The 26,814-nt window shown below is 40.0% G+C and overlaps 2 protein-coding genes and 1 long non-coding RNA gene across 5 annotated transcripts in view; 1 reads left to right on the plus strand and 2 right to left on the minus strand.

Moving 5' to 3' along the window:
- The window catches only part of LOC143421478 (uncharacterized), a 31,025-nt gene extending 24,414 nt beyond the window's left edge, over window positions 1–6,611 (minus strand). Inside the window, exon 1 of the long non-coding RNA XR_013101137.1 lies at window positions 6,193–6,611. This is a non-coding gene — a long non-coding RNA (uncharacterized LOC143421478). The remainder of the gene's footprint in view (window positions 1–6,192) is intronic.
- A 290-nt stretch (window positions 6,612–6,901) lies between these two features.
- Window positions 6,902–12,704, plus strand: ccnh (cyclin H). 2 transcript variants are annotated; one of them, XM_004544425.6, is made up of 10 exons: window positions 6,902–7,268; window positions 7,348–7,499; window positions 7,601–7,723; window positions 7,824–7,897; window positions 8,976–9,189; window positions 9,298–9,461; window positions 9,800–9,870; window positions 10,118–10,223; window positions 12,349–12,412; window positions 12,516–12,704. In XM_004544425.6, exons 2-10 carry the CDS (start codon window positions 7,383–7,385, stop codon window positions 12,540–12,542), a joined length of 960 nt encoding a protein of 319 aa, XP_004544482.1. In that variant the 5' UTR covers window positions 6,902–7,268; window positions 7,348–7,382; the 3' UTR covers window positions 12,543–12,704. The 2 variants fall into 2 exon arrangements, with proteins under 2 accessions (XP_004544482.1, XP_004544481.1); XM_004544424.4 differs by having other exon boundaries at window positions 6,922–7,268; window positions 7,598–7,723.
- The window catches only part of rasa1a (RAS p21 protein activator (GTPase activating protein) 1a), a 30,962-nt gene continuing 14,747 nt past the window's right edge, over window positions 10,600–26,814 (minus strand). For both annotated transcript variants that reach the window (XM_076890800.1, XM_076890801.1), the window contains exons 2-26: window positions 26,362–26,514; window positions 23,859–23,994; window positions 22,860–22,930; window positions 21,168–21,285; window positions 20,843–20,874; window positions 20,549–20,601; window positions 20,282–20,432; window positions 20,045–20,123; window positions 19,482–19,605; window positions 19,225–19,381; window positions 18,994–19,081; window positions 18,140–18,220; window positions 17,618–17,775; window positions 16,122–16,198; window positions 15,835–16,007; window positions 15,583–15,742; window positions 15,254–15,396; window positions 15,001–15,116; window positions 14,819–14,905; window positions 14,653–14,720; window positions 14,471–14,559; window positions 14,309–14,386; window positions 13,881–14,015; window positions 13,708–13,787; window positions 10,600–11,977 (exon numbers count right to left, since the gene is read on the minus strand). In XM_076890800.1, the coding sequence (XP_076746915.1) occupies window positions 11,929–11,977; window positions 13,708–13,787; window positions 13,881–14,015; window positions 14,309–14,386; window positions 14,471–14,559; window positions 14,653–14,720; window positions 14,819–14,905; window positions 15,001–15,116; window positions 15,254–15,396; window positions 15,583–15,742; window positions 15,835–16,007; window positions 16,122–16,198; window positions 17,618–17,775; window positions 18,140–18,220; window positions 18,994–19,081; window positions 19,225–19,381; window positions 19,482–19,605; window positions 20,045–20,123; window positions 20,282–20,432; window positions 20,549–20,601; window positions 20,843–20,874; window positions 21,168–21,285; window positions 22,860–22,930; window positions 23,859–23,994; window positions 26,362–26,514 (2,656 nt within the window). In that variant the 3' untranslated portion in view covers window positions 10,600–11,928. The remainder of the gene's footprint in view (window positions 11,978–13,707; window positions 13,788–13,880; window positions 14,016–14,308; window positions 14,387–14,470; window positions 14,560–14,652; window positions 14,721–14,818; window positions 14,906–15,000; window positions 15,117–15,253; window positions 15,397–15,582; window positions 15,743–15,834; window positions 16,008–16,121; window positions 16,199–17,617; window positions 17,776–18,139; window positions 18,221–18,993; window positions 19,082–19,224; window positions 19,382–19,481; window positions 19,606–20,044; window positions 20,124–20,281; window positions 20,433–20,548; window positions 20,602–20,842; window positions 20,875–21,167; window positions 21,286–22,859; window positions 22,931–23,858; window positions 23,995–26,361; window positions 26,515–26,814) is intronic.

Raw genomic sequence — 26,814 nt, forward strand, 5'->3', positions numbered from 1 at the left:
GAACCAGCCTATGGGTTAATCAAGGAGCTACTTGTCATCTCCACAGAGTCTCACAGTTCTGGCGGTTAAGCTCGCCCCTTCTCTTTCGTATGCCAATTCAAACACACTGAGGAGCTGGGCTGGGATGAACAACAGCGGCCCTAACACAAGCATGAGCTAATGGTACTCTGAAATGAATGTATGAAGCGAGGGTGGGAGGGTGCTGATAAAGAAGGAGGACAGAGAGAAAACTTTATGAGTTGCAGAGAAACACAATTTTGAGAGACTGAATATATGAGAAAAAGAATGAAATGAAATCTAAAATAGATTCAAAAATATTGTACAGCAGGAAGATGTGTTTTTCTGAGAGTTATTCTGTTAAAAACAAACACTGCAAATATTCAGAGTAGCTCGGCCCAGACTGCAGCAGAAGCTTTGCAAATCATCTCTATATCCAGTTTGCAAAATGCTTTGGAGAAGCAAAGCAGAACTGATATTTCAGTATGAACCAGTATTCCAATATTTTGTACATTTTGTGATATTCCGATTTTTCTTTGCATCTGAGGCACTTTGGTAAGTGCTGCTTATGGCCCAAAGGGAAGAAAGTTCAGTACTTTAAGCAAAACCTGCAAAGCTGACACCATTTTAGACTTTGGATTTCTATAAAAAATCATTAAAGAAGAGTTTTATCATGATATCGTTGTTTGCAAAGGTGCAGTGGGGCAACGTTTGCTAGGCTTAATGGTCTATTAAATGATGCTCTTACCCCATCTAGTGAAAAGAAAGAGTAACTCAAATCATTAGGAAAAAAAAAAGAGTGAGCGAGTTTATGTGTGTGAGCGTTTGTGTGTTTGGGGGTTTCTTTTAAATGACACTCGCAAGAAACACAATTAAAATGGGACGTGGATATAACAACATGAGTGGAAATGTGATGCAAGTACTGGGTGTGTGTGGAAATTAAAGCAAATGAACAAACGCATAAAAGTGTATTATTTCTAGTGCTGATTATATTAATTTCTAATTTTACTTCCCCTCAGTAGTCCTCATACAAAGACCACAAGAGGGCATTATTTAATCAGGGCTGTGTGGCACTGTTTACTACACATTACACTGAAGTCGTAGGAATAAGTACAGTTACTGTACTGTTCAGATACACAGTTAAAAAGACAAGAATGAGGATCTATAAATATTTTTTCCAATTTATTTATTTTTTATTATTAATATTATTAATATTATTATTATTATTAGCATTATTATTGTTGTTGTTGTTGCTCTTGTTGCATGACCGGATCAAAAATGAAGGTGACTTTATGTCACAAGATGAAATACCAAAAAATCTTCTTTAAATCATAGCAGAACTAAATTTTAAAAAATGGCAGTAATTACATTTAACTTAAAAAAAATGCTATAATGTCAATTACTATTTGTTTGTTGTAATCAAATTTAACTGGGTAAAGATCTAAATAATTATTTTTCCATCAATATGTTTTCTGTTCCAGCCAACATTTATGATGTTTCCGGAATAAAATGTTTGCAATTTGTTCTGCACAGAGAGTGCTTTGGAATTACGCGTCTACTTTAAACGTCAGATTTGTCAGAGACAATGTAGACTGGTGACTAATGGCTGATCTACCTGACAGGGCTTTTTGTCGAAGTCCACAGGAAGTCCACAGGAAGCCTTCAGTCCTCTCCAGCTCAGATTGATGCACTTATAAGAATGCCCTCTAACAAAAAAGGGTGGTGGCAATTAGGAAAACAAAAGAGGGGAGGGTGCCAGAGATTACAGCAGGAGCACTTCAATGCCCAGCTTTCGTGTCTCGATTAGAGGAGCCAAAGAGAGTACTTCTATAAGTTAATGTTTGTCAAATATATGGATTTTTAAGAAATAAAAAAGATTATGATTATTTCACAAAATAATACATCAAAAAACTATTTTAAATATTTTTTCATGATGATTGTGGCAAAATAGATGTAGTTTTTACACAACATGCTTTTTTGTTTTTTTTTTATCAGTCTGTAATTAAACGGAGTTTAATTTTAAAGTGATTCATTTAAACAAGTAAATCTGAGTGTAAAATTCAACACTGAGTTTAATTAATAACAACTGTGTTTAAACACGCTTGAGCATGCTCAAACAGAGGGAAGAAAAACACAGTGTATGCAAATGCACTTCGGTTTTATTCACTTCCTTTTTACAAGCTGCATCTGAAAGCTTATTTGGGCTGATTTGCAGGGTTTAAGGGTTTATTTTGACAGGCCCTTACTGCAGAAGGTCAGCAATTCACCTGTAAGTTGAGAATTTACCCTGACTAATTTTTGCCATCCTTCAGGTGCAGTCTGCCAACGTCCTTTGCATTTTAATGCAGACAACCCGATTATAAAAGCTTAGAGGGCTTCTTCTTCTTTCTTTTTTTTGTCTGAAATAAATGGTTTTGGTTGCTGGGCAACTTGACTTGATCAAACGCAGCTCCCCCTCCCCCAATTTGAAGCTCATAATTCTTCATCTATATTCAGGCACTTCGTTCTTAATTAGATTAAGATGCATAACCCCCCTCTGAAAGCTAATTCACACTGATGTACAGCCCTCATGTACGCGCGCACACACACACGGGCACAACGCTTTTGTGATGGTACGAACCCATTAAAAATGTGGCTATCGAGGAAAAGTGTTGATTTTTTTAAAGTTGAAAATTTAGAATGAACGAAAAATACTTTTTTTTTCTTAAATTTAACAACAAGTAATAACCAAAACATACTGATCTATTACTTGAGACACTGGGGATTCATTTAGTTTCTTTGCAATTATTTTACCCTAAAAACTGAAGAAGTTATGGAAGAGAGATAATAGATTTTTTTTAAAAATAAAAGAAAACAAACAAACATTAAGTAATAATAACAATCCAAACTATACCCTAATATTATATATATATATATATATATATATATATATATATATATATATATATATATATGATATTTGTTTTATTTTATGTTCAAATAGAGCAGCAACAGTGCCCAGAGATTGGTCACACAACATTCTACCTGTACAGCATTTCACTCGAATAGCCCGGCTATTTGGAGAGGTGAGGACATTGTACATTGATATAAAGGGTCATTTGGTGGACTTGTTGGAGCATTGTACAGTATGGATTGGATTTTCACCAGAATGACTGTACCTTAACATCACTCTGTCTGTCCTCCTCTACATTCCCCTCAATGCCTAAGGTGCTCAGAATGATGGAGCACAATGTGTTTTTCATTCCCTGCTGATTTAAACACTGCCAGACACTTAAAAATGAGCACACGTGATTTTGTTTTCTAAATAAAGCCCTTATATTCAAACTCACTGAAGAAACAAAGAAAAGAAAAAACTGAAACATTTTCACACTGTTTGCATTTGTCTTCAAGGTAAAGCTAAAATGGGTCATTTAATTTGCTCCAATTCTCAAAGGTGTGACTATGGAGGAAGCGGCTGCATAGGAAAGCCAAGGACAGTTGGATTTACCGTAAAGAGCATGCTAGTTGTGCTCTCCCTAGAGCTATGTCTTTGATTGAATACTGAAATGAGTTGAAATGTCACAAATCTCTACCAGTATGCTCAAAATGAAAATTGGCCTTGGGGGGGTTTTAAGCTTCCCATTAAGAGCGTGCTTAACATTCTGTTAAATGTGACTGGAGTGCATCAAAAATACAGCATAATTACGTGTCTCTGTGCACTCAAGCAAAACGTCCCTAAAAATTCCTCAATGCTGAGCAACTTCCTCTGCTAAAATGCAAGGGACCTTAAAATCGGGCCTCAAAGGGAATGATGTGAGAGTAAAGCTAAAGGGCAGTAGGGTTCAAATTAAACCTGCCAAAATGGGGCAAAATTGTCACGTAACTGGCAAAAGGAAAAAAAAAAAAGGAAAAGAAAGTGGGTGAATCCTGTTTTCCTGCAGAATTTCCAGGATTTAAATTTAAATACAAATATAAATGATGTCAGCTTGAAACCTTCGTAGCCTACATCACAACACCTCTGGCAACTTTTAAGTCAAATTAGAGTATATGATGTTTTGCCTTGTTTCGTTTAAGAAAAAAAAATTAATTCTGCCTTTATATCAGCATCCCCTTCCCAGTCTGGTAATGCCCGTCTGACTGTGAATGCAACTGATTTGATACGACCGCACTCCTTCCTATTTACCCCTGATCTCTCAGGTAGCTGTATTTTCAGGAAACAGGAAAATGACTATCGCGCCTGCTTAGTATTCACGTCACGCAAAGTGGGTCTGTGTTCCTCATTTAGTTCTGTACAGTACAGCTGGGGAGCTGTCCAGCACGCAGCGGCAGTATGCAAATGAGGCTGGATTTGAATGGAGATGGAGGTAGACACAAAGCTCAATTAGAGACAGAGAAGAGAAAGAGGCAGTGGGGGAGCGCTGAGTGTCTGAAGGGGAGGGGGGGGGGAACCTTTGACTGCTTAATGCCAACCTGAGAAAACCAGTGTACGGACACATTCAAACACAAAGGGACACACAGATGTGAATGCGCTTAAATAGCCAGACAGATTTCTAAATTCTTCAGACAGGCAGCCGATCTCTGAGGGGCTCAGACAGCTCAGCTCTGTGATGCCTTTCCCTCACACCAATCACACAGAGAATATCCCACATCATCCATATCACACATTTCAAAACAAAAAAAGAGAGGTGGGGGGGGGGAGGAGCACAGGTGCACTCCACGCTTTTATTTAAGCTCAAAGAGAGAGTCTCACATGTGGTTAATAAAAAAAGAAGAAAAAGAAAAGAAAACTGAGGTGGGGGGGGGGAGTGGCCGCCATTTTGTTCCTGGATGCCCAGCAGCGTTGCATATCACCTGACCCAATGCCTGCATGACTGTCCTTGGAGGAGTTTCTGACATCAGCACTGCCACTTATGGTTGCCATAGCAACCTGGGTACCAATTTGGATGGGGTGGGGTGGGGGTGTCGTTGGATGCTGCAGGATGGAGAGTAGAAAATTAATATGCACATGCGACGAGTCAGAATCGGGATTTAATTGTTGGCGTGTGAAGCTGAAATGGAATGAAAGCTGCAGCAAACACGAGGAATATCAGGGCAAGGGCGGGCAAAAAAATGGATTAGGCAGGCTCATTCTGGTAAATCATCTGCATCATTGTCAAGGTTATATCCAGATTATTTCCTCTCATGCTAGAAAGTAACTTCATAGATGAGATGAGGAAGGTGGGCCACGGGGTGGGGATTATCTTCCTCCAGCTTCTTCTCGCCTCCCTCCTCAGCATTATCACCGCCATGAATAGTTTACAAAGCTGCGTACAGGCGAGGTGATGGTTCACATGGCATCGGCGGCTGAATTTTAGCTGACTTTGTGTCCGTGAATAGCAATCATTTCAGCACGCCTGAAAAGGTTTTCATATGCGGCTGAAATATAACAGGCAGGAGTGTGGGCTCGACTCTGGGAGGATGAGTCTAACTCGATCAGGGAGGCTCAAAGATCATTCAGTTGATCTGGCAATGCAACAAAATCACCCAAGTTTGATTTCCCATAAAACACTGCCTGTCAGATTGCATAGGAGCAACCGTTACTCACAGGGACACACACACACACACACCTGACCTAAAACTGTGGTGTCTCTCCCTTCAAATCACCCATCACATGAACATACACACTCACGGGGAGGCAGATTTCACTTGCTGCCTCACCATCAAGCCAGCATTTCTTTTGTAAATAGTGAAGGCACAGGATGAAGTGATGAAGTCTCAAAACAGAAAAAAAACCCCCTACACATACATATATAAATGACAAATTAAACAGCAGAAATGTAAAAACAAAACAAAACAACAACAAACAAACAAAAACCTTCAAGATAGTCCAACACAACACAGAAAGACAAAAATAAGTCATCACACTGCAGAATTATGCGAAATAGCAGAGGGAGAGGTGTTAGGCTGACAACACAAGCGTGCATGCACAGTCAGTCCCGCGCACGCACACATATGCGCACATACAGTAAACGTTGCAATGGTCTCATCAATAATGCATCGGCACTTCATGTTTATGCAATTTACAGGGCAAGACCGAGCGGTGGCTAGTGTAGAAGCCCGCCGTAGCCTTGTGCACAAGCCTATCACAGACAGAGCTCAGACGCGAGCGTTCACACGGAAAGCGCCTGTAGAGAAAAAGGTTAAGATTATATAAAATAGTCCCAAGTGCGCACATACCTGTTAAAGCGTCATTTCTTTGAGCCTGGTTTTATGCAGGCTCGAATGGCTTCATGATAACGCCGCACTAAGGAAATAAAACTGTAGCTGTGGTGATATGCAAATTAACGGCTCCCGCTGAATGCAAGGGCATTTATTATTCATAAATTACTCATGTTTATGCAAATGAGGGCGTGCGGAAACACGGGTGGGGGGTTGAGTGGCTCTGTCTAAACATACCGTGTGATTTCGTTTCTGTTGCGCATTTTTTCCCCACCCCCCACTAAAAAATAATCAAAATCCTTGATTTTAACTAACATATAGTCACAAACCAGCTTTAGCAGTGTGAACTTTATGTTGTCCTGGCTCATTTAAAGAAGAAGGAGGAGGGAGCTGCTGTTAATGCGGGCCTTTATTCAAGGTTTACATGCTTATTTATTCTGGGTTATTTAGCGTGTGCTAACCCAAGTGAAGAGGACACATAAGGTCAGACACCTCTTTCAACGCTACAGACTGTCAAAAGTGGCAGCTATTTCTAACCGGCCTAGCACACGTGACCCTGCAAAGGTGGGATATCATCTGAAGAAATCTCTTGGGTGGGAGGTGAAACGTCTTCATGGCGCTTCATTAGTTTTCTTTCCAACCTCCTGTTTTTTCTTTTTTTTCTGGAGTATGTTTGCTTGTGTGTGTGTGAGTTCGTGTGTGTGTTTACTTCTGTCAAAATTGGGGACCTATATCAGCTGACACACCCGTTCATTGGGGACGCTGTTGCCTCTGGGGACCGAAACTACCCCAATTAGACATAAATTGAAGCCATTCGGCGCGTTTCAAGTGGCATTCCCGTCTAAAACTGCCAAAAACGTCCCTAAATATGACTTAGATTGTGTGCGTATATGTGTATGTGTGCGTCATCAATAACCGACGAGGTCGACGTAATCCAATGGCGACGCGCGTGGGATTTGTTATTGCCGCAGTCCGCTTGTTAAGACGTTAGTTTTGAACTGTCTTGAGGCATTAAACGCGCTCATTTGTAGAAAATTATTTTCACGCAGCATAGGTGTCGTGGATGGACTGACCTTCAAATACGCTCAACAACTGTAAGTTATTTTATTTCAGATTTATCAAAGTTTGGACGGCAGGCTAACGTTGACTCTTTTTTTTTTTTTTTTTTATCAGGCAGTTTTGCTGCGGTGTTCTCCACAACAGGCGACATGTTTCACAACAGCTCCCAGAAGAAATACTGGATTTTTAAAAGTGAAGATGAACTCGAGCATATGAGGTGCAAGGCTAATCAGAAATTCCGCAACAAGGCCCTAGAAAGTGGGAAGGTAAGCTGCGATTAAAAATGTCATTAGGCATATTTGAACCAAAGATGTAGTCCATGAACGTCTGTTTGACAGTTACCTTCACTCCCTCCTCTTTGAAGAAGCCCGGGGTGAGTGAGTCCATGTTCTTGCAGCGTCATGAGGAAGACGTCCTATTTCGGCACTATGAGAGGAGGCTGCTGGAATTCTGCAATGCTTTTAAGCCCACAATGCCAAAGTCTGTGGTGGTATGTATGTATGTATGTATGTATGCATGCGGTTTCTTTGAACAGAGCCATGTGACCTCGAGGACATCTGTGAACCACGTGCCTTTCTCTCGTTTTGCAGGGTACAGCCCTCATGTACTTCAGGAGATTCTACCTGAGCAACTCCGTCATGGAGTACCACCCCAGGATTATCATGTAAGTACTGCTGGTCGGTGAAAGGAAAACGAACAGCACTGAGGTGACACATTAAAGGAAGTGTCTGTTGAGGAAAGTTTCTGATAGGTTTGGCAGTTTCCCTCTAAGAATTTGTTGACATATGTGAGTCCTTATATTGACTTTAATAAATTCAAACACTGAGGTGAAAAAAAGTAGTCGACAGTAGTAAAAAAGACTCGACGGTGCTGAGCAGGCCAATTACAAAAGTTGCATGCTGACTCAATACGATGCGTAGCTTTGCAGAGAGGTGGACATCAGGTTACTGCATAGGTTATGCTGTAGGGTTTCAGAGGGGTTTGTGGCTACGAGGTGACATCCTTACAGTGTAGATTGTACACAGAAGCATACATCTCTTGGTGTGTTTCAGAAATTCCCAGTTTGTTAAACTCGCAGGCAAACTTTGAACTGTTTTATTAAAACGATCAAAGCGATGCGACGGTTGTAGTGTAACTCAGTTTGGTGGTCTCTTATCGTAAATTAATGTGATGTCAGGTGTGTTGAAAGCCTCAATTCAAGAGTCAAAGTTGATCTTCAGTGGAGAGAGATGATGTGGGCAGATGTCAGGATGAGAAACGCGTAAGAGTATGTGGCAGCAAAGCATCTCAGGTGTTTCGTAATCTGTGCTCAGTGTTAACAGGGGTGACCCATGTGATCGTCACCCACAGTCACATTATCAAGTCGTCTAGACTAAGTGCAGACAGATTCTCTAAACACAGCGTTTCTTTTTCTTTGACATCATAATTTTACCTGACCTCATAATAAATTGTTTTTGTTTTTTTGTGGGGGGGGGGTTTTCTCTTCGATCTTAACCAAAGTTGTTCTCAGTGATCTCCTACTTCCTGCTATACACTTTCCTCCTAATGGGAATGTTTCCTTCCAAGATAAAAGTGCAGCATCCATAGGGCATAGGGGGAGGGTCACTGAATGATTTGCTGTGTATAAAAATGATTTATTTAACTACCACTTAAACCACTTAACCTTCATGTCGTGTTGAATAATGAGTTAATTATAGAATGTTTTTTCAGCCTTGTTCTAAGCAACCTGTTACTTGTTTTAGGCTGACGTGTACATACCTGGCCTGCAAAGTAGATGAATTCAATGTGTCCTGCACCCAGTTTGTGGGCAATCTTGTACAGGAGACCCCAGCAGGACAAGAAAGGGTTCTGGAGCAGATCCTGGAGTATGAGCTACTGCTAATCCAGCAGCTCAACTTTCATTTGGTGGTCCACAACCCCTACAGACCCATGGAAGGTCTGCTCATCGACCTCAAGGTGGGTGTGCTCTTATGACTGCTTCACACTATAAACACGAAGACGGAAACTACTACTGCCCTAATCTCGCTTACTTAAGTTTTCATTTGAAAATATCGCTTTTTCCAGACCCGGTACCCTACACTGGAAAGCCCAGAGTCACTGAGGAAGACTGCCGATGACTTTCTGACACAGGCAGCTATGACAGATGCAGGACTACTTTTTTCTCCCTCCCAGATCGCTCTGACAGCTATTCTGAACAGCGCCTCGAGAGCCGGTCTTAACATGGAGAGGTAGTACACAAAGTTCTTAAATCAGTAACCAGGTGACAGTGGTCAGTTTGAATTTCAAACACGGATTTAAAATATTATGTCTAATTATGAATCGAATCTTCCTCATGGTTGAAAAAAAAATTTAAATGTTAGATAATGTTTAGAATTTAAGATTTCATCATAAAGTCCAGAGTGATTATTGGCTGGCTTAGTTAATTTATATGTACAGCAAATACATTACAAAAGCAAAATTTGAATCAGGAACAAAAAAAACCGTAAAATGTAATTTCTCTGAAGAAGTTTGTCCGTCGTATGTTAATCAAGACCGATCCCTTCTATGTATTATTTCTCATGCCCAGTTACCTGACCCAGTGCTTAGGACTGAAAGAGGAGAAGGAGACGCTCTCAAAGATGTACGACTCCATGAGACGTGAGTAAACCGCACCTTCAAGTTGACACCACAAGATGGTGATATTGAGCTGTTTTAGCTTCTCCAGAGGCTTTTTCTTGCGTTCTGTCCGATTGACTGCACGATACAGAAACTATTATGCTGAATTGCACAAGTAAAGGAAGAACTGAATACATTTTAAATGCCAATCCAACTCATGTGCCTTAGAGCTACAAAACAGGGCCTTGGCAAAGAATGCGCTTTCAAACTTGCTGCTTTGTTTTTTCAGGAATGAAAACCCTCCTGAAGAAATATGAGCCTCCTAAACTAGAGGAGGTGAATATTTCCAAACAGAGGCTGGAGAGGATTCATGCCGAATTTGCCAGTTCAAGCAAGTAAGGAGACGACATTAACTCCCTTGGTTGTTTTTGTTTTGTGATACTTTCCGACAGTTAAACATTGTGATATTAAAATCAGAATATATAAAGCTGATCAGTGTGTACATATGTATGTAGAAAGAAAAATAACACTTAATGTCACTGTAAAACTGTCACGTAGTACTCTGGCACACACAAACAAGCGACTAAGTCCAGGTATATATTGTTTTATTTTAGCCAGGTTGTCGTATCTAAGATCCAAAAGGTTCAAGGTTCAGTAATCAGGTAGAAAAATAAAAAGGATTACACATCATTATCATCAGCTGTATGAAATACAGAAAGTACATCATCTATACCATGTAGCACAGCTGATATTGGTATAGCTGATGAGGAGTTTTGTTTTTTTTGTTGTTCTGGGCGATGTTAGGAGACATTATGTCACTTATCTGTCGCCAGATGTCTGCTAACACTCGGTGAGGTCCGTGGTATCTTAAGTGCAACTACAGTAAACTGTGGTAAACTTTTGCGCTATGACAGGCACAGATTCAGACTTTTGCAGCTGCTCGAATCACGACGAGGCACACGGGGCCAACCGTTATGACGTTGAAGTTGGTAAATCTGTGCGTGGCATGACTTCTCCGGGTGGATCTATGTACTGAAACGCCACCTGTTGGTGGAGGGAAAAGCGAGAGAGAGAGAGAGAGAGAGAGACTGCAACGTGTGAAAGATTCTTTTTTTTTTTTTTTTTTTTTTTTTTTTAAAACGTCCAAAAAGGCATAAAGGGGAGTTCCGGTGAAAGTCGTTAGAGCAGCATATATGTAGGCCCACACACAATAACAGGATCCGTCAGGATTACACATGCACAGAATGGGTTACAGGTATCTCCTACAAACTCCTATGACTACCTTTCAGCTGTAATCGTACACAAACACAGTTTCTCTATACAAGCCTAAGTATATAACATCAATAAACAAAGCAGCATATTTTAAAAAAAACAGCCAAAAAAAGAAGTAACAAGCGACTCCCGTTGCTGCGTCAAAGTTCACACACAGACTGGAAGTCGTCAATGGTTTAAAGGAAGAGCTTATTGTAAAAATCAGGCGACGTGGGTGAGAGGACAGTGAGTAGAAAGGGCGTTAAGGCTCGTGTTGTCTTGGCAAGAGGTGCTATGTTTGAATTCCCTGATGATGGCAGAAAAAAAACGCTACTTCAATGCTTTGGATTTCCTTTCTCCTGTGTCATCACGAGACAGAAGTTGGCCCATCAGGTAGCCTCCCTACCAAACCCCCTATTTGTCTGGTTCTATGTCAGTTACCAACTGTAACTGCTCAGGTTTTTTTTTATTTTTATTTTATATTTAGGGAGTGGCAGGAATAGCAAGGATTTAAAAAAAAAAAAAAAAAAAAAGTCTGCAGTAAAGTCTCTCAGATCTTCACAGAAATCTTTGAGGCTTTTTGCCCATCTTTAAACACGGCGTCATCGTTTGAAGCATTTCGAGAAGGGCTTTGGAAGGACAGCATTCAGAAACGCAGCAAGTGGGTTTCCCATGGAGAACAGCCGTATTGCATTTATACCGCCAGGAATCTAGGCCACATGCTTGGAAAGTACAAACTTGCTCCAGTCTTCGGTTCTACACCTCACGGGATGATGAGGCCTCGCTTTGGCTGGCTGTGCGGCCCGACCGCCACACTTTTGATTCTCAGGTGAAAAATCGTATGAAAACTCACATTACCTGGATGGCAGCAGCGAGTGACATGATGGTGCACTCTGTCCTGTAAGATAAAGCGAACACGTTTGTGAAAGGGACTTTGTTTGCTGTGCATCAAAATGTTCCAGACAGATGGCCTCGCCAGTCGTGTGTGGCTTGCAAACATGGCGTGAAGAGAGTCTAAATGAAGTCATAGAAACTAAAATAATGAAGAGAAACACAAAATGCAACTAAGAGTGATTATGGAGGGGCACTACACACTAGAGGTCTCACACTACCGAAATGAGTTGACGACAGAGTTGACAAGTTACAGTTAACAGCAAAGATGTGGGACGGTTATTTCTCACAAAACAACACTTGCGATTTGCAGAAGTGTTTGCAAAACTAGTTTTACACCTACATGCTAAATTTTCTTTTTTTTCCCCCCCATCGCAGCAAACGAAAGAGAGGATATGAAGAAGATGGCCATGTAGCAAAAGAACCACGGTTGGTAGAAGAGGTGAGGCAGGCCAACATTATTCTCAGTTAAACGTTTGTTTGTTGCTGTTGTTGTTTGTTTTTTAAACAATTCTTTCTAAATCTAGACTTTTGTTTTATTTCAGGAATGGACTGATGAAGACCTCATCTAGACTTGTGCAACTGAGCAGAGTTTAAAGTTATTATATATACACATTAATTCCAGTGTTTTACTGTAAAGGGATGTGACATAAATGCAGGTGTTCGTGTCATAATTGCAGTCAGCTGTTTGTTTGCTCTCTCTTCTGCTTTTTTAATAAAGAGTTTTCTACATATTTCTGTCACATGACACCATGTGCACACATTTCTCCTCCTTCAAATCAGGAGACCAAAAGAAAAACCCACTCCGTAATCTACTTTACAAAAACAGTTTAATGAGTGCATGCATGTCTGATACAGTCTGTACTATCCCAATTTTTTTTCTTTTTACTGCTGTAAACACTTTTGTTTTACTTGGTTTCTCTGATTATGTGTCTTGAAGTTTCAAAAAAAAGAAAAAAAGCCTCAACCAGATAATCAAAAAAATAGCTGATACAATTATTGGGAAAAATGCAGCTCTTCTCATGTATATACTCATGATTCCAGCAAGAGAATTTATTAATATAAAATAACCATACTTTTCTTTTTTCGAAAGACTTTGTTCCAATCTAGAAAAGAAAAACAAAAACAAACCACAGACATACAGAGATGCTTGTTTCAGTACTTTGCAGATATTGTCACCACCTTCAAATAAGTCACTAATTACAAAAAAGCATCATCTCTTGTAATCCAGTTTCCAGTAAAGGGGTCTGAGGAAAACTAGCATCTCCTTGCCAGTTTCCTCATATTGAGTAGGAGGGGTGGGGGGGCACTTTGGCAACCTGTGCTATTGAAAACACATACTGGGTACAAAAAGCCCCTCTCAGCATTTGGCCTCAGTGATGAAAGGAATAAATGTACCCAAATCACAGTTAATGGAGGAGGGGAACAAATATTTGCATTGTGCATACAGCTGTCAGTTACTGGTGCAAGTTCTTTGTTTGTTTTTTTATTTATTTTTTAAAGTACGCCGTCGCCTGTTGTACTCAGCTGCTGTTGTTGCATAGCTCTCTTGTGGTGAACGAGACAAGATGGCAGGTGGGTGGGATGGGCGGGACTATCAGAGGAAGATATGATGGAGAATGGTGGATGGGTTGCCATGGTGATGAGGGTAGAGCATGCCATGTCTCCACCGGGCTGCACTCGGAGACTTGACGCAAGGATGGGGAGGATGGGAGGAGAGGAAGAGTGCAGTACTACCTGTTGCTGTTGGACATGGCATACTGAGCCTGCTTCTGCTGGAGGAGCTCTGTGATGGCCAGCATCTTTTTCAATACATGCTGCGGAGATCAAACGGGGAGATAAATGAGCCTCGTGAAATGCGACGACATTAATTGATGTCTCTGTGCGAGAATGTGGCAGCGGTCTCTAACCTGTCCTGAGCCCCTCTCGTTGCTCAGCGTCCGGAGCTCGTCTGAGTGTGTGGCACAGATCTCGTGCAGCGCGGCCAGGTCCCGGGACAGGTCCGTCCTAAAGTGCTCCGTGGCTTCAGGGAGGTCAGGCACATTCTAGAAACACAGTTAAGAGTTTCTTAAAGTTTTTCAAAGCTTATGAAAAGGTATCCTTTTATAATTTCCCTAAGGTCAATGTAGTATTTAAGCTACTTTCTTAATTTGACCAATAGTAAAAAAGCAGTGATGACATACCGCCCACTCAATTTAGCTCTTTTGTCAATGTAAAGAGATGTAACTACACACTGAATTGCTAAGATATCTTAATAGTACTTTACTTTTACTTTATAAAACTACAAAGCATTTAAATGCACTAATCTTTTGAGCTTTCGGCAACAAATGTGACTCACCCCCAACTCGTCCAGAAACATGATCATCCTGTGTTTGTTGTTTTTGATGAAAGGGTTTACACCCTCCATGTAGGGTTCCTGTTCGTGAGCAGAGACAACTGTCAAATCCAGACAAATCTCGACACGTGCCTTCCTATAAAAGCTGAATGAAAGAATTCATACCTTAGCACCAAATTCAACCAGGTTAGCCAGATTCTGGACAGACTTCGCCACCAGTGTGAGGGTCCTGCCTGCTGTTGAAGATGGAGGATCTGCAAAAGGGAACAGTAGTGTCAAATGCACAGTGGCAAGTCACAGAGTGAGCAAAGATGATATGGCGTGTGCGCTTTTCAGCAGATGCTCACCAGAAATGATGTTGAACATTCTGGGATTGAGGATGGCGGGGCAGATCAGTCTTAGAAAGACAAAGCCACTAGAAAAGGAATCGATAAGCATAATAAGATATTGAAACATAATAAACAAACATTCATACTCTCAAAGAAAATCGGTGTTTTTTGGCAGTTTGTCTACCTTACAACTCTCGTTCGCATGGTGGTGTTGGTGGGCCACTTCTGTTGCACAGACTTCTGCAGACAGCCGTAGATGTACCTCAAAGTACTGAAAAAGTAATTATAGAGACACCTGAATTGATTTTTTTGGGTTCCTTGGACTTGTGGTTTGATTTTCTGCTGTGTGAGGGTAAATGAGCTTACGGTGGAAGGATCTCAGCAGCCATGAAGATCTTCTCCACCAGCTCAGACAGTATGTTGAGGAGATGCCCCAGATTCATATTCACATCTTCATTCTTTTCCAGTTTTGAAGGGTTCAACTTAAAAACAATTTTTAAAAAAGGTAGATTTAGGCCGAGATTTGGCGGGGAAATAGACAAATAAATTCAACAAGATAAATATTTCACCTTATTGTACGGTATCAACACTTAATGCAACATTTTTAGCAGGCGTTTACCTCGCAGGACTGTTTGCTCTCCATGATTTTGAGGATTGTGTCTTTGAGCGCGTGGTGGACGAAGGGTGTTGCTGTGGCCTTCATGTACTGCTCCATCAGTGTGCTGGCCAGTGTAGTCGCTCTGAACAATGTTGTGGCCTCATCTGGTAGCAATGCATAAGCAGAGAAGGGTTTTTAAAATGCGTGGACACGACAACTTCCCGGTTACTAAGCAACATGATTGTCACTTATAGCTTTCAATGAAATGATTCTTTCATAATTCTTTAAAACCAATCTATTTAGATGCCTAAGCCTTCCTATCTTTGGATTACAATAGCAGTGACTCCTACCCTCCATGCTAATCTCTCTGTCATTGAGTGTCCTGAGTAGCGGGGCTTCAGTCTTCTCGTGCCTGAAGATCCGCAGGAGGAGACTTGCCAGTAAGGAGCGGTCCTGACCACACACATGTGCCAAAGCATAGACGACATAAAACTCCTTCTGCAAGATTATCTGCAAAGGATGCACAACAAGGACATAAAGTCAACAACCGAGTAGACCGTTAATAGACGTTGCAATCAAAGCCACTTTTCAGTGGTTCAGACCTCCTTGAATTCGTTGTACTCCTCTTCGGGCATGATCTTCTCCACGGAGTAGCGGGCACGTACACGTAAGGAGCCCGGCTCAATGCCCTTCAGAGGAACGTAGGAGCTGAGAGGGAACCACTCGTCAATCATCTGGCCTTTTTGCAGCCGGTTTAGCTGGCAGCGCATGAACACTGAGAAGGGAAGAGACATTGAGGCATCGATGAACACGGAGAGAAAAGGGTAGATAACGGAAATAAAGTAAATGCAGATTTGAATCTGTTTTAAAACTTGAATCTGTTACTTACAGATGTCGTTTTCTTTACTCTTTTTCGTTTTGTTACTCAAGCTGATTTCAAATCTGTTAATTTCACTGGACAAGTCACTGAAACAACAGAGATAAACACATCATTCTCTAAACCAGGAACCACACACACTGCTCATTTCAAATGTACAGTACCGGTATTCAAGTGCATCGTTTTCAAAATTATCTGTTAACATATGTACATATAAATGGGAATATGCTTTAATCTGTTTGTGTATCCTGTTATGTTGCCACATTAATGTTTTGCTATGTAGCAAACACTTCAACTTCACTAGCATCACATGCACAGCATTTCAGCTCCAATTGTAAAACAATGACTACATTTACATGGAATATAATACTAAAAAAAAAAAAAAAAAAAATGAGAAAGAAATTGTAGTCTGTGAACAAATCGTTCACTTGGTTTCAGGCTGTGTTCCTCCTTTGCGTGCTCTTGTATTTATATAAATGCCAGGTCATTTATATTACTGCAGACTGAGAGCTCAGAAGAATCAAAAGAGCAATAATAGCAGCTACAGTGCCATACAGATGAGAGATATATGTCTTCAAGTATCTATTCAGATAAACATCACAGATGTTAGATGTGTATTTTTTGCATGTTACACTTTTCTAGTTCATTGCATGTGCAGCCAGTGAGAAACAAGAAAAAGCATTTTATTAAAGGGTCCACCAAACATCAACTTAAGGACAAAAGCTGAGTTGTAATTTCAGCTACGTTTACATGTCAAATAATTCAAACAAAAAAGTGTGTGTGTGTGTTTTCCAGAGTGTAAGGCCTCTGCCTGCATTAACAAACCAGATGAAAAACATTGCATGTATGTACACCGCTGACTCAAGGGTTCAGCTCCTCTCTGCCACTCACTGAACAGAGCAGACACAAAAAGATGTGCATCTTTGGCAGGAGAGCAAGAACCCTGCTCAAACAGCAGCACTGGCCACAGTGCAAGACTCTTTGTCGCTATAGTGACATGAAAAGTTGCTAAATCAAGCTGGAAGCTGCTTAAGCAACAATGAGATGAACTGAAGCATGACATGTACTCTGCGAGTGAGAGGGATGTCAGTCGCATGAGCTAATATCCAAATTACAAAAGTGTAAAAAAAACAACAACAAAAAAACGATGTTCAATGCCATCGGTGCAGCTTGTTTATTCAGTGACAATGTTAATGTGTACGGCCATAAAGATATGGGTTTCCTTAGGCAGAATATGTGAATCACCGTACTTTCCTGTTAACTATGCCACTCCTACATGGTCCTGGGGCAGATTCACTTTGCAGACTTTCGACACCTCAGTCTTATCTGTGCTCTCTCAAACAGTGGTAAACATTGGCACTACACTGGCTATATAGCATGATGCTAGTATGCTATGAAGTGATTTTAAGCAATAAAAATAGCTGGAAACATTAGAAGGATAAAACATGAAGGGAGAAACATAACAGCAAAAGCCAAAGGAGAGAAATAAACAAGTACAACAAACTTACTCAAAGATGAATTCCTCAGTGAAGACGGGGTTCTGCCCCTCCCGCGGGTGCGTCTTAGCAACCTGGACACTGTTCAGGTAGATGTTACAGTAGGGGTTGGTGAAATACTTCGCTGGCAACTTGTGCGCCTCCTCCACGTACAGCACCAGGCTGCTCACCTGAAAGACAGCAATAAAGATTAAAACATATGCACTGATGGGTTGCAATAATTAGATGTCCTGATATGCCATGACATTTGAGGAGAACCTCGTCAAACTACTGAATTAATCTTTAATCAGAAAAATTAGAACAACTGCCTCATCACAGAAGAATTAATATACAAGCCATTTTAATAATCAGTGTTTAATCTTTCACAATATTATTACGTTTTGATACATTTTAAACTTTAAAATGTTGATGTCACAATTGCAGCCCTCTCTTGCACATACACCTGAATGAGAGCTGCCTCTTTATTCACTGGATTTAATCTTCTGCTGTGTTGCTTTGCCATCATGACCACACACTGGGTGCTGCTATACAAACCTGTCTAAGCCTCTTGTTGGAGGTGGGCTGAGTGGTTTTCCTTAGGTTATTACAGAAGGTTTGAAGGCATTTCATCCAATCCTGCAGAAAAAAGGAAAGAAGAAAATGGCCAAAACATTAAAAAAAAATACTGTATTTACACTGTGTGTACTCATTTATTCCACAAAAAGGAATAAAATGAAAGTCTTATTGTGAAATTTCTAACTGGTGGCCACTTGCATCTGGAAACTGAAAATGTTTTGTGGCCCCAAACTTATCTAAGACAAAATATACTATAATGAATATATTACAATATAAAACAAGAGAAAACTGCTGTCCTAAAGTAAACCTGTTCCACCGGTGCTACAGTGTAAATGTGTAATTCTACAGTGAAACAACACTGCCACCATCAGGTCAAACTGAAGCTACAGCAATAAGTCTTTCATTTTCGAGCATTTTTATGACATTGCAGAAAGATTTTAAATCAAAGAACTGAGGCGTGATTAAAGTGGTGTTTCACCTCTAATTCAAGGGGTTTGATAAATGATGCAGTATGTTCGTAAGCTCTTTCCTTCCTTCCTACTTTTCTCTTCCCAGCATTCTAACTTCCACTTTAGACAATGATACATGAAAGATAAAATAAATAATGGAATAAATTTGCACTCTGATCTAGCAGAAGACAAATGGAAAGAATACCAGTCGGTTGAGTTCTACGAAAGTAGATAACGATGTTGAAATCCTTGTTCTTTTAGAGAAGCACCCTCAGCTCTCAGAAAAGTAAATGTATGTGTATAAAAATATTTCTAAGAATGTGTATGCGTTTCTGCCTTGTTTAACCATTTTCTGTGACAGTAAAGTGCTGACTCTCTGTTTACCTGTGCCTGCTCTGTAGCCTCTCCTGCAAAGTAGAATATGTACTGTTCCTCGCTAAAGTGCTGGACAACAATCTGGAAACAGTTTGGCCTGAAAAAGTAAAGCAGAAGACAAAATGCTTTAAAGATTAAAAATAATTTCCATCTATACAATGTCTACACAACTGCTATCATTAAGCATTCAGATTTTAAAGTGTAAAAAATGAAACCACTGATTAGATTTCAAAGCCCGACCTGCCAAACAGACTGTCGTGCACGCCGTAGACGGAGCACACGCTTAAGTCGATCAGCCCTTTGGGTTTCGTGGCTCTTTTCTCGTTTTCAAAATAGATGAGCTGTGCGTCATTACCCTCCAGGATAAAGTAAAGGTTCTTCCACCGTTTGCCTTTGCCTGTGGGAGAAATCAAAGTTTAGACTCAATGAGATAATAGTTACTCACGATGTTACAAGAAGATAAAAGCCCAGACAAAACGAGCCAACGTTACACAAACCTTTATTGATCAGGAGGTAGCCTTTTTTGACAATGTTTTTGTAAAAAGCATCTTTTGTTTTCCGTCTGATAGTGTTATAAATTTCTCTCCCATCCACTACGTCAGTCAGAACCTGTTCCTGGTGCTACAGTAAATACAAAAACAAACACCGTGTAAGGACAGAGGTAAAATGACATCATTCAAACGACCAGCTTACATCGCTTTTCTTCGTCTGTTATGTCTATTGATTAAGAGAAGTGTGGATGATTTTTATTAAAAATTGACATTTACTGTTCACTGAGAGTCCAATCATATTAAAATGTAGTACTTTAACATATTTAAGGTTAAGTCCTCCACCTTGCATTCATTTAAGCTCTAAAACTTCACCTCAAATATCAACAAAATGACATCTCAGAAAAAAATTTGTACACTGCCTTTCCAAGGTGGCACAAATGCTAAGCCCTAATATCTTCAGAGACTCACACACACAAAAAAAACAAAACAAAACACACTGTCGAATGTCATTTTGCTAAGTCAAAAATACAGTGAGGTTCACTATATGACGTTAGCATATAACTGCTTACCTGAACTGAAACAGCTTCTTTTAAGTTGTAACCCTCAACAATCTGTTCTTTCTTGTAATGGTCGATGATGTCATCAACACTGCCAGAGAGAAAAGACACTCAGCTCATCAGCAACTACATCGGCATCCTCAATATGTGCTGATGTTGCATTGCAGAAATGCTACAGTTATACTTCAACTTTCTTTATATAACTGTGTTGCATCGCCACACTGAAGGCAGCCACACTGGCAGACATACCTGTTATAGTACCTCCCCCCCATCACGTATTGATTGTTAGGTGTGGGGGAGATTTTAAACCTTTGGATGTTTTCATTGGTGCGAAAAAAGAGGGAATAGTCGCCAGGTGTGTTGTCTGAAGGCCGGACTAGAAAACCGCACACTTGACCAACTATGAAATTAAAAGGAGCAAAAGAAGTGAAGGAAAAAGAGACGTTTAGATAATGTTCACAACATATTTGGGACAAAAAGAAACTGTAAAGTCTGCAGTGCTGAGTGAAAGTGTACCTGTCATCAGAAGGTTGTAGGCCTCTTGCTTGGTGATCTTTCCGTGATACCAGCTGTAGGAGAGCAACAGAAGGAAAACAGACTGAATTAACGCAATTAACCGAATGCTCAGTAGTGATCACATGTCTAAAAGACAAAGCAAACTAGGCTCCGCGTATGGATGCATTTTCTGCAATAATAAACTACAGTAATACAATTATGTGTGATAAATTATTGTAACAGAGAGGACAGATTTTTATGGAAGAGAACAGATGTCAGACACTAAGTAAGTCAGTTCAGTGCCATGGAGCTTACACTTTTCCCTCATGTGGATCCTCCTCACGGCCCTGAAAATGATCACAAACAGAAATGTCTGTAGTTTTTACAATGTCATGCAATTATTTTGTGTATTCATATATCCCATCCCAACTGTGGGTGCTATGCTTTTGCCTACTTTAGTGTCCTATATTGCAGTCACCTCACAGTGCTAGTGCAGTGCTTGTTTTTAATGCACACTACTGTGCAGATGCCACTATTAATTTTGTTTGTTCTTTTTCCCACCGAATTGACTTTTATTGTTTGATAAAGATCTTTTGAAAAATAAGGTGATATGAGCTTCTCAATGTCAGGCCGTACTTACCACCTCCTCCACCAAATCCTCCACAATGAGTCCCTGCTCCTCTGTGCGAACATTGCTCACCCACATCCAGCCATCTTCCAGTTCATTGTGAACAATAAACATGTCCCCTTTAAGGAAGCTGCAAATAGATCAAGTCAAAATAAGGTAACTAAGAAAGACTTTATCCAACACTATCTGCATCGCATTGTCGCTCTGTAAGGGGACTATCATCTCAACTGTGATTTAATGTGAACTTGGGATCAGTAAAGTGAACACATATACAGACAATAATAATTTAGTGTGGAAATAAAGCGTTACTAAAATCTGAAGTAGCGCTGTGCCATATCATTTCATTCGTGATAATACCAGCATAATTTTTTTTACACAATATAAAAATGTCATATCTCAATATTGCTATAGCAACGTCATGTATTCACTGTACACCCAACGAGACAAGCCCGGGCATGTCTGAAGCAAGAGCCTTGTATCAGGCTCCAATGACGATTTAGACTCCACCGAGCATCATCGGAGCATTCGCTAGTTCCGCTTCATATGAGAGAAAGAATAGTGGAAGGTGGAAAAGCTAAGATTTTGATACAACATACCAGGTGGAAAATTACTTTCAGTTTTATTATGTGACAATATTGCACAGGCTCCTGAAGAGTTAAAGTTAACCTCCTAGGAACTGGCATCCACATATGTGGACATCACATTTTGGGTTGTCTAGACCAAAACACTAAATTTTGTTCTGCAAGGGCCTGATATCCACTTATAAGAACACTGCCACTGTTCCATCGAAATTTAAAACAAACGTCCTCTTATGTGGACCTCTTTTTCCTCAGAAACAAAAAAAAAAAAAAAAAAAAAAAAAAAAAAAAAAAAAAAATCAGGTAATTCTTTGTTTTTACATTCATCAGGTCCCAGTCAGCCCAAATAGCAAAGAGAAATAAAAAAAGCATGCCATGAAAGAGTTCAGGTCTTACCAGGTTAAGGTACTTTAGGTAATGTTAAACTAAAATGTTTAGTAGGCTACTTTTGTGCTTAAATCTGACTTTTGCTGTGTCACTACTGTTAGACTAGAATGCTGCGGCTGGTGGCGCCTCATGTCACACTTAAAATTAGGAAGTGTGTGATCAGCAACAGTAACTTGTTGCAAAAAAATGCCCTCCATATACCTACTTTTTAAACTGCTGCCCGCATGCATCAATAATATTTTGTTAACTATTTTATAAATTCGACACTGGAATTATTCTTGAATTGTCATGATAAAATTTTGAACCATGTCGCCTACCCCTAAGCTGAAGTAAATGTTGCATGTGTGCTCAGTTAAGCCTGTGGCTCACTGGCAGGCTCAGCGTTGAGGTTGACTTCAGACAGTTGTTTATCAGATTTAGGAAATTGGGAATAGCTGGGATCATCAGTAAGTGTGCCTACTGCAGCTTAATGACAGGGACAAGACCATTTTTCAGTCACAAGTCAGATAATGTGCTTTCCAGCCTGCTGTGTCATGCCACAAAAATGAAAGGAAGACTAGGCTGTTCTTTGTGCTAAGAATAGGTATTTTTTAGGTCTAGGATGTCACTGTGGCTCGTGTGCAACTAAAAGATTATGGTTCACATTCAAAAAAATACTTTTAGGAAAGTGATGGTTGGGACACGAGGATTTTGCCCTACAAGACAAGAAAAGCAGATTTTGTGCACACATGACACTTACCTGATCTCATCAGTATCTGGCACTTTGGTGTATGGAAGTATGGCCCTGACTCGCCTCCTGTCTTCTACAGGCTGTGGAAACAGGAATAAAAAAAAGAATAAAAGCCTCATTCTTAGCCCTGACCTTTCAGAATTATATTCATGTAAAATCCTCCAATTATTTTTGAAAATCAAGTATTCTACTACAGCTCCCTGGGGTAAATCCCACTACCTTAAAAAGCATAATTAACATTAGCCCAGGCTTTGCCTTAAACAGTTCTGAAATCTGCCAGAAGGCAAAAGAAAAAAAGGAAAAGGAAGACCGTAAAATACTTCCTCTTGCAATGAACAAGTGGCGTAAAAAAAAAAAAAAAAGGAAGAAAGAAATAATAAAGAAGTGAAGGCTGACTTCGAGTTATCTCAAAAGGTGCATATTTCCACTCATCTTTCAACCCTCACACGTTTTATCAGATCAGAACTCTTAAGGGACATTTCAGGAGATTAGGTTTCATTATGCACACTTTACTCTTGTCCCATTTTGCACACTGTTAAGTATATATAAAAAGGGTCTGAAGTTTTGATAGAGCCCTGGGGAAAGTTCGTTTCTACTTATTTCCAAAACAGCATAGGAGACCGTTAATTCAACAAGCTGCCAGTCACACATTTTATTCGCTACATTAAACACAGCTATCCAACCATCACAATTTCAGTTTTTAAAAGGAAATCATTAATGATATGCCATCTGAAAGTCATAGTTCATTTATATCAGCACAAAAAAAAAAAAAAAAAAAAACACACGAGAAACTTCTCACGTTATGTTAAGTTTTTTAAAACTGACGAGGAGTTCATTTTTAATATAGCACAACCTTGGCCTACTTTGAGTTGAGAAACATTGGGGACGGTGTGACAAAACAAATCGGGGGTCAAATAAAATTACAGAGGAACACTACAAGACTTTACATTTATCTTAAACGCAGTACTTTGAATTACACTGTATACCTTCAGCCATGGAGTCACTCACCTCTGGAGGGGCCACTGGTGATAGCAGTTTCTCTCCTTTTAGAAGGCAAGACACATAGCTGTAGTAACCAATCAGGTCTGATAAGGACGAGAACCGCCGCCCACCAATGTAATAGTCCCCACACATGGCGATTATCCTGTTAATAGAAAACATAACAATAAAGAAGGTGCCGCGGTTAGCTTTAAGTACAGGTAAACCCCTGGGCAGTAAAGACAATCAAAAAGAGTTCAACTCTCATTTATTTGACAGTTGAATTATCTGTATCAATTACTTCCATCATTGTTCCTATGATACACCATCCAGCTCTGGTGTAAACACAGCTGACGATAAACTGCTTCATCACATGCATATGTGCAAAGGTAAGCTCATACCGACACAATGAAACATCAGTGCTGACAGTCTGTGCGTTTGAAGACAATCCATTAAGTCTGTTTCGACAGCAGTCCCAAACCCATTTACTAGATATGAATGGGAAATTGTGACACAGGTTAAAAACCTGAAAATCACTGCAGTGTACGGGTACGTTTACTGCTATCTGCTGACATTATTAGCAGGTCAAACTTTTCTTCGGTTCCTGAACTCAAATACTGTGGCATCGCTGAGAGTTAAAAACAGCCCAAATTGTTTCATCTCAATTAAATTGATCTGTGTGGGTGCCCTTCCAGGTGTTACACTAAAGTTTAGCATCCAGGCACCAATGGAAAAAACAAAACAAAACAAGAATTACAAAGTTTAACAGAGTTAGAAGTTAGTGGGAAGTCAACTAGCTTTAGAAGTCAGCTAGCTAAAATGTGCAGCTCTGCTCTCACTTCAGACATAAATTAAAACAGAAACCAAACAGCGGCAGTGTTTGTAGGATTATTGGAATTTGGTTAACTGGCATATAATGGTGTGCTACTTGATGGCTAGCTACAGATTTATGGTTAGGGTAACAATAAACACCCTGATATCAACTTTCCCTTCTAAAAAAGTTCATGTGAGGGTGGAAGACATGACAAATGCAATCAAAAGGCAGGAAACGATGCTGAAAATTGACCAAACAACCAGAGAATACTGGAGATGATCCATTCACAGCTCAAGGTTAGTCACGCATATTCTCCTGCATGGTTTGGATTACTCACCATGAAAAATTCTCGATCCTAAGCTTCATGTCCTTTTGAAATCTTAGTTAGCTTCAGAGAGATTCTTATCTGAAGCATTCAAATATGTGGTGTCTGACAAACCGTAAGTCCATAGGCTGTATGTAAGGTTTTAAAGCTGAGCTTAAAGGCATGATGCACATGATTAGTGCTATTAAAAAGGCAGAGAGGCCTACGATGATCACAGATTATTTTGAGGGGATTGTTTATATTAAATAAAAAAATATATAAAGAATTTAGTTAAGATTACAAGTTAAGACAACAGCCTTAATGAACACAGCAGGAGCTTGGACCTGGAAGCAGGGTTGGCCCGTCATCACTTAACAAGCGGATTCTGAACTGCAACCAGTTACGGAACCACAAATCTCTAACAAACACTAACTCACTAAAATAACACGAATAAATCATATACAGAGCAGCTCCTTTCTCCCGTAACTGATGACATCATGGCAATATGTCCACAGGAGATCATGTCGTTTTCACTTAATTAGATGATGTTTGCCCTGAATCTTGGTGAGCTGCAGAGTTAATATTAACATAGCATAACCACTGAAGGAAAGGACAGACTGTAATGTCTTATCTTCTTCTCGTCTTTTTTATTGACTGTAAGGTTGTAAAATGCTCCAGGGTACTGTTGTTAAACAAGTGTGGTGTCATTTTTCTTCTGCATCAAGTCCGCCCACACACATTGCATAAAAAAAACCAAAAAAAAAAACCACCTTGTCCACCTTACACGCAAACACACACAGCGTCATCTGTCGCAGCAAACATTTAAATGTACAAGCTGCCATGACAAAACACTGTTTTTAAGCTCTGTATAGTCTTTGAATCTGTGGGACAAAAAGGCTGACCTACCCCAGAATCTACTTTCTTAAACCTTAACAGTGTTGAAATAAGGGCTAATCTCTGAACTTGCCCTTCTGTTGTAGTCTCTAGCTTTCTGCCCTTTTGGTTAACAGGTAATAAATAACTTCAGTACTTCAGAGATTTTATCTTACCCGAGGGCGACTTCCTACAACTTGGATCCTGCTTGTTGTGAGATGCCATAGAAAAAAAAAAATGAAACACTTCATGTTGCACCATGCTACTCTAACTATTCCAACCACACATTTCTCTCTGGTCTCAGATGTTAGCAACACCATGCTAGACAGCCATTCAAAGTCTACATGGCTATTAGGGTAAACACAAATAAGACATCAATAACAGTCCTATTTTATTTAAACCTCAGGCCTGAACCACTCTGATTTATCTGTAAATTATAGAAACACCTGTAGGCTAAGTAGGTTCAAATTAACTTCTCTTTCCAGAGTTCTGTGAGCAGTCAGAGAGTTATATTCTGTTTGAATGGTGTAGAAAAATCATACCTGAAGTGGTTGACCACATTGGTCATACTGAGGAAAGACAGGACAAAGGAACCGGGCCGGCGGTCGCTCTCCCTGATGAGGTAGCTGCCAGGATTTCGGGCCTGGCGCAGGCGCTCCTCTGCAATGGTTCGGTCTAGCTTGCCATGGTACCACCTGAGAGAAAACAAACAGTAAGGAAATTGCCACAAGGAGAAACATGCAGCATAAAGTGTTTATACGCAGAATTTCTCAAGTTATAACCATGAAACAATATGTTGACAAGTCAAGCTATATTTAACTACAACTCAAAAAAAAAAGCCATATAAAAACAATAAACCCATTACACACGCAGCACACAACCTAAATGCTTGATTATACCTAGTTTTGGACACAGACGGCCACAAACTCAACGGCCGAGTATTTATTCCTGCTATACTTCTTTGAAGTCCATTTGGCTTCATGCATAGTGACATA

This window comes from Maylandia zebra, linkage group LG12 (assembly GCF_041146795.1).
Source record: "Maylandia zebra isolate NMK-2024a linkage group LG12, Mzebra_GT3a, whole genome shotgun sequence".
Classification (NCBI taxonomy): Eukaryota; Metazoa; Chordata; class Actinopteri; order Cichliformes; family Cichlidae; genus Maylandia; species Maylandia zebra.

Coding starts and splice junctions, on each gene's coding strand:
- ccnh (XM_004544424.4), top strand. CDS start 7,383: ATGTTTCACAACAGCTCCCAGAAGAAATACTGGATTTTTAAAAGTGAA. Junction 7,898..8,975: donor TACCACCCCAGGATTATCAT/GTAAGTACTGCT, acceptor TACTTGTTTTAG/GCTGACGTGTACATACCTGG. Junction 10,224..12,348: donor GAATTTGCCAGTTCAAGCAA/GTAAGGAGACGA, acceptor CCCCCATCGCAG/CAAACGAAAGAGAGGATATG.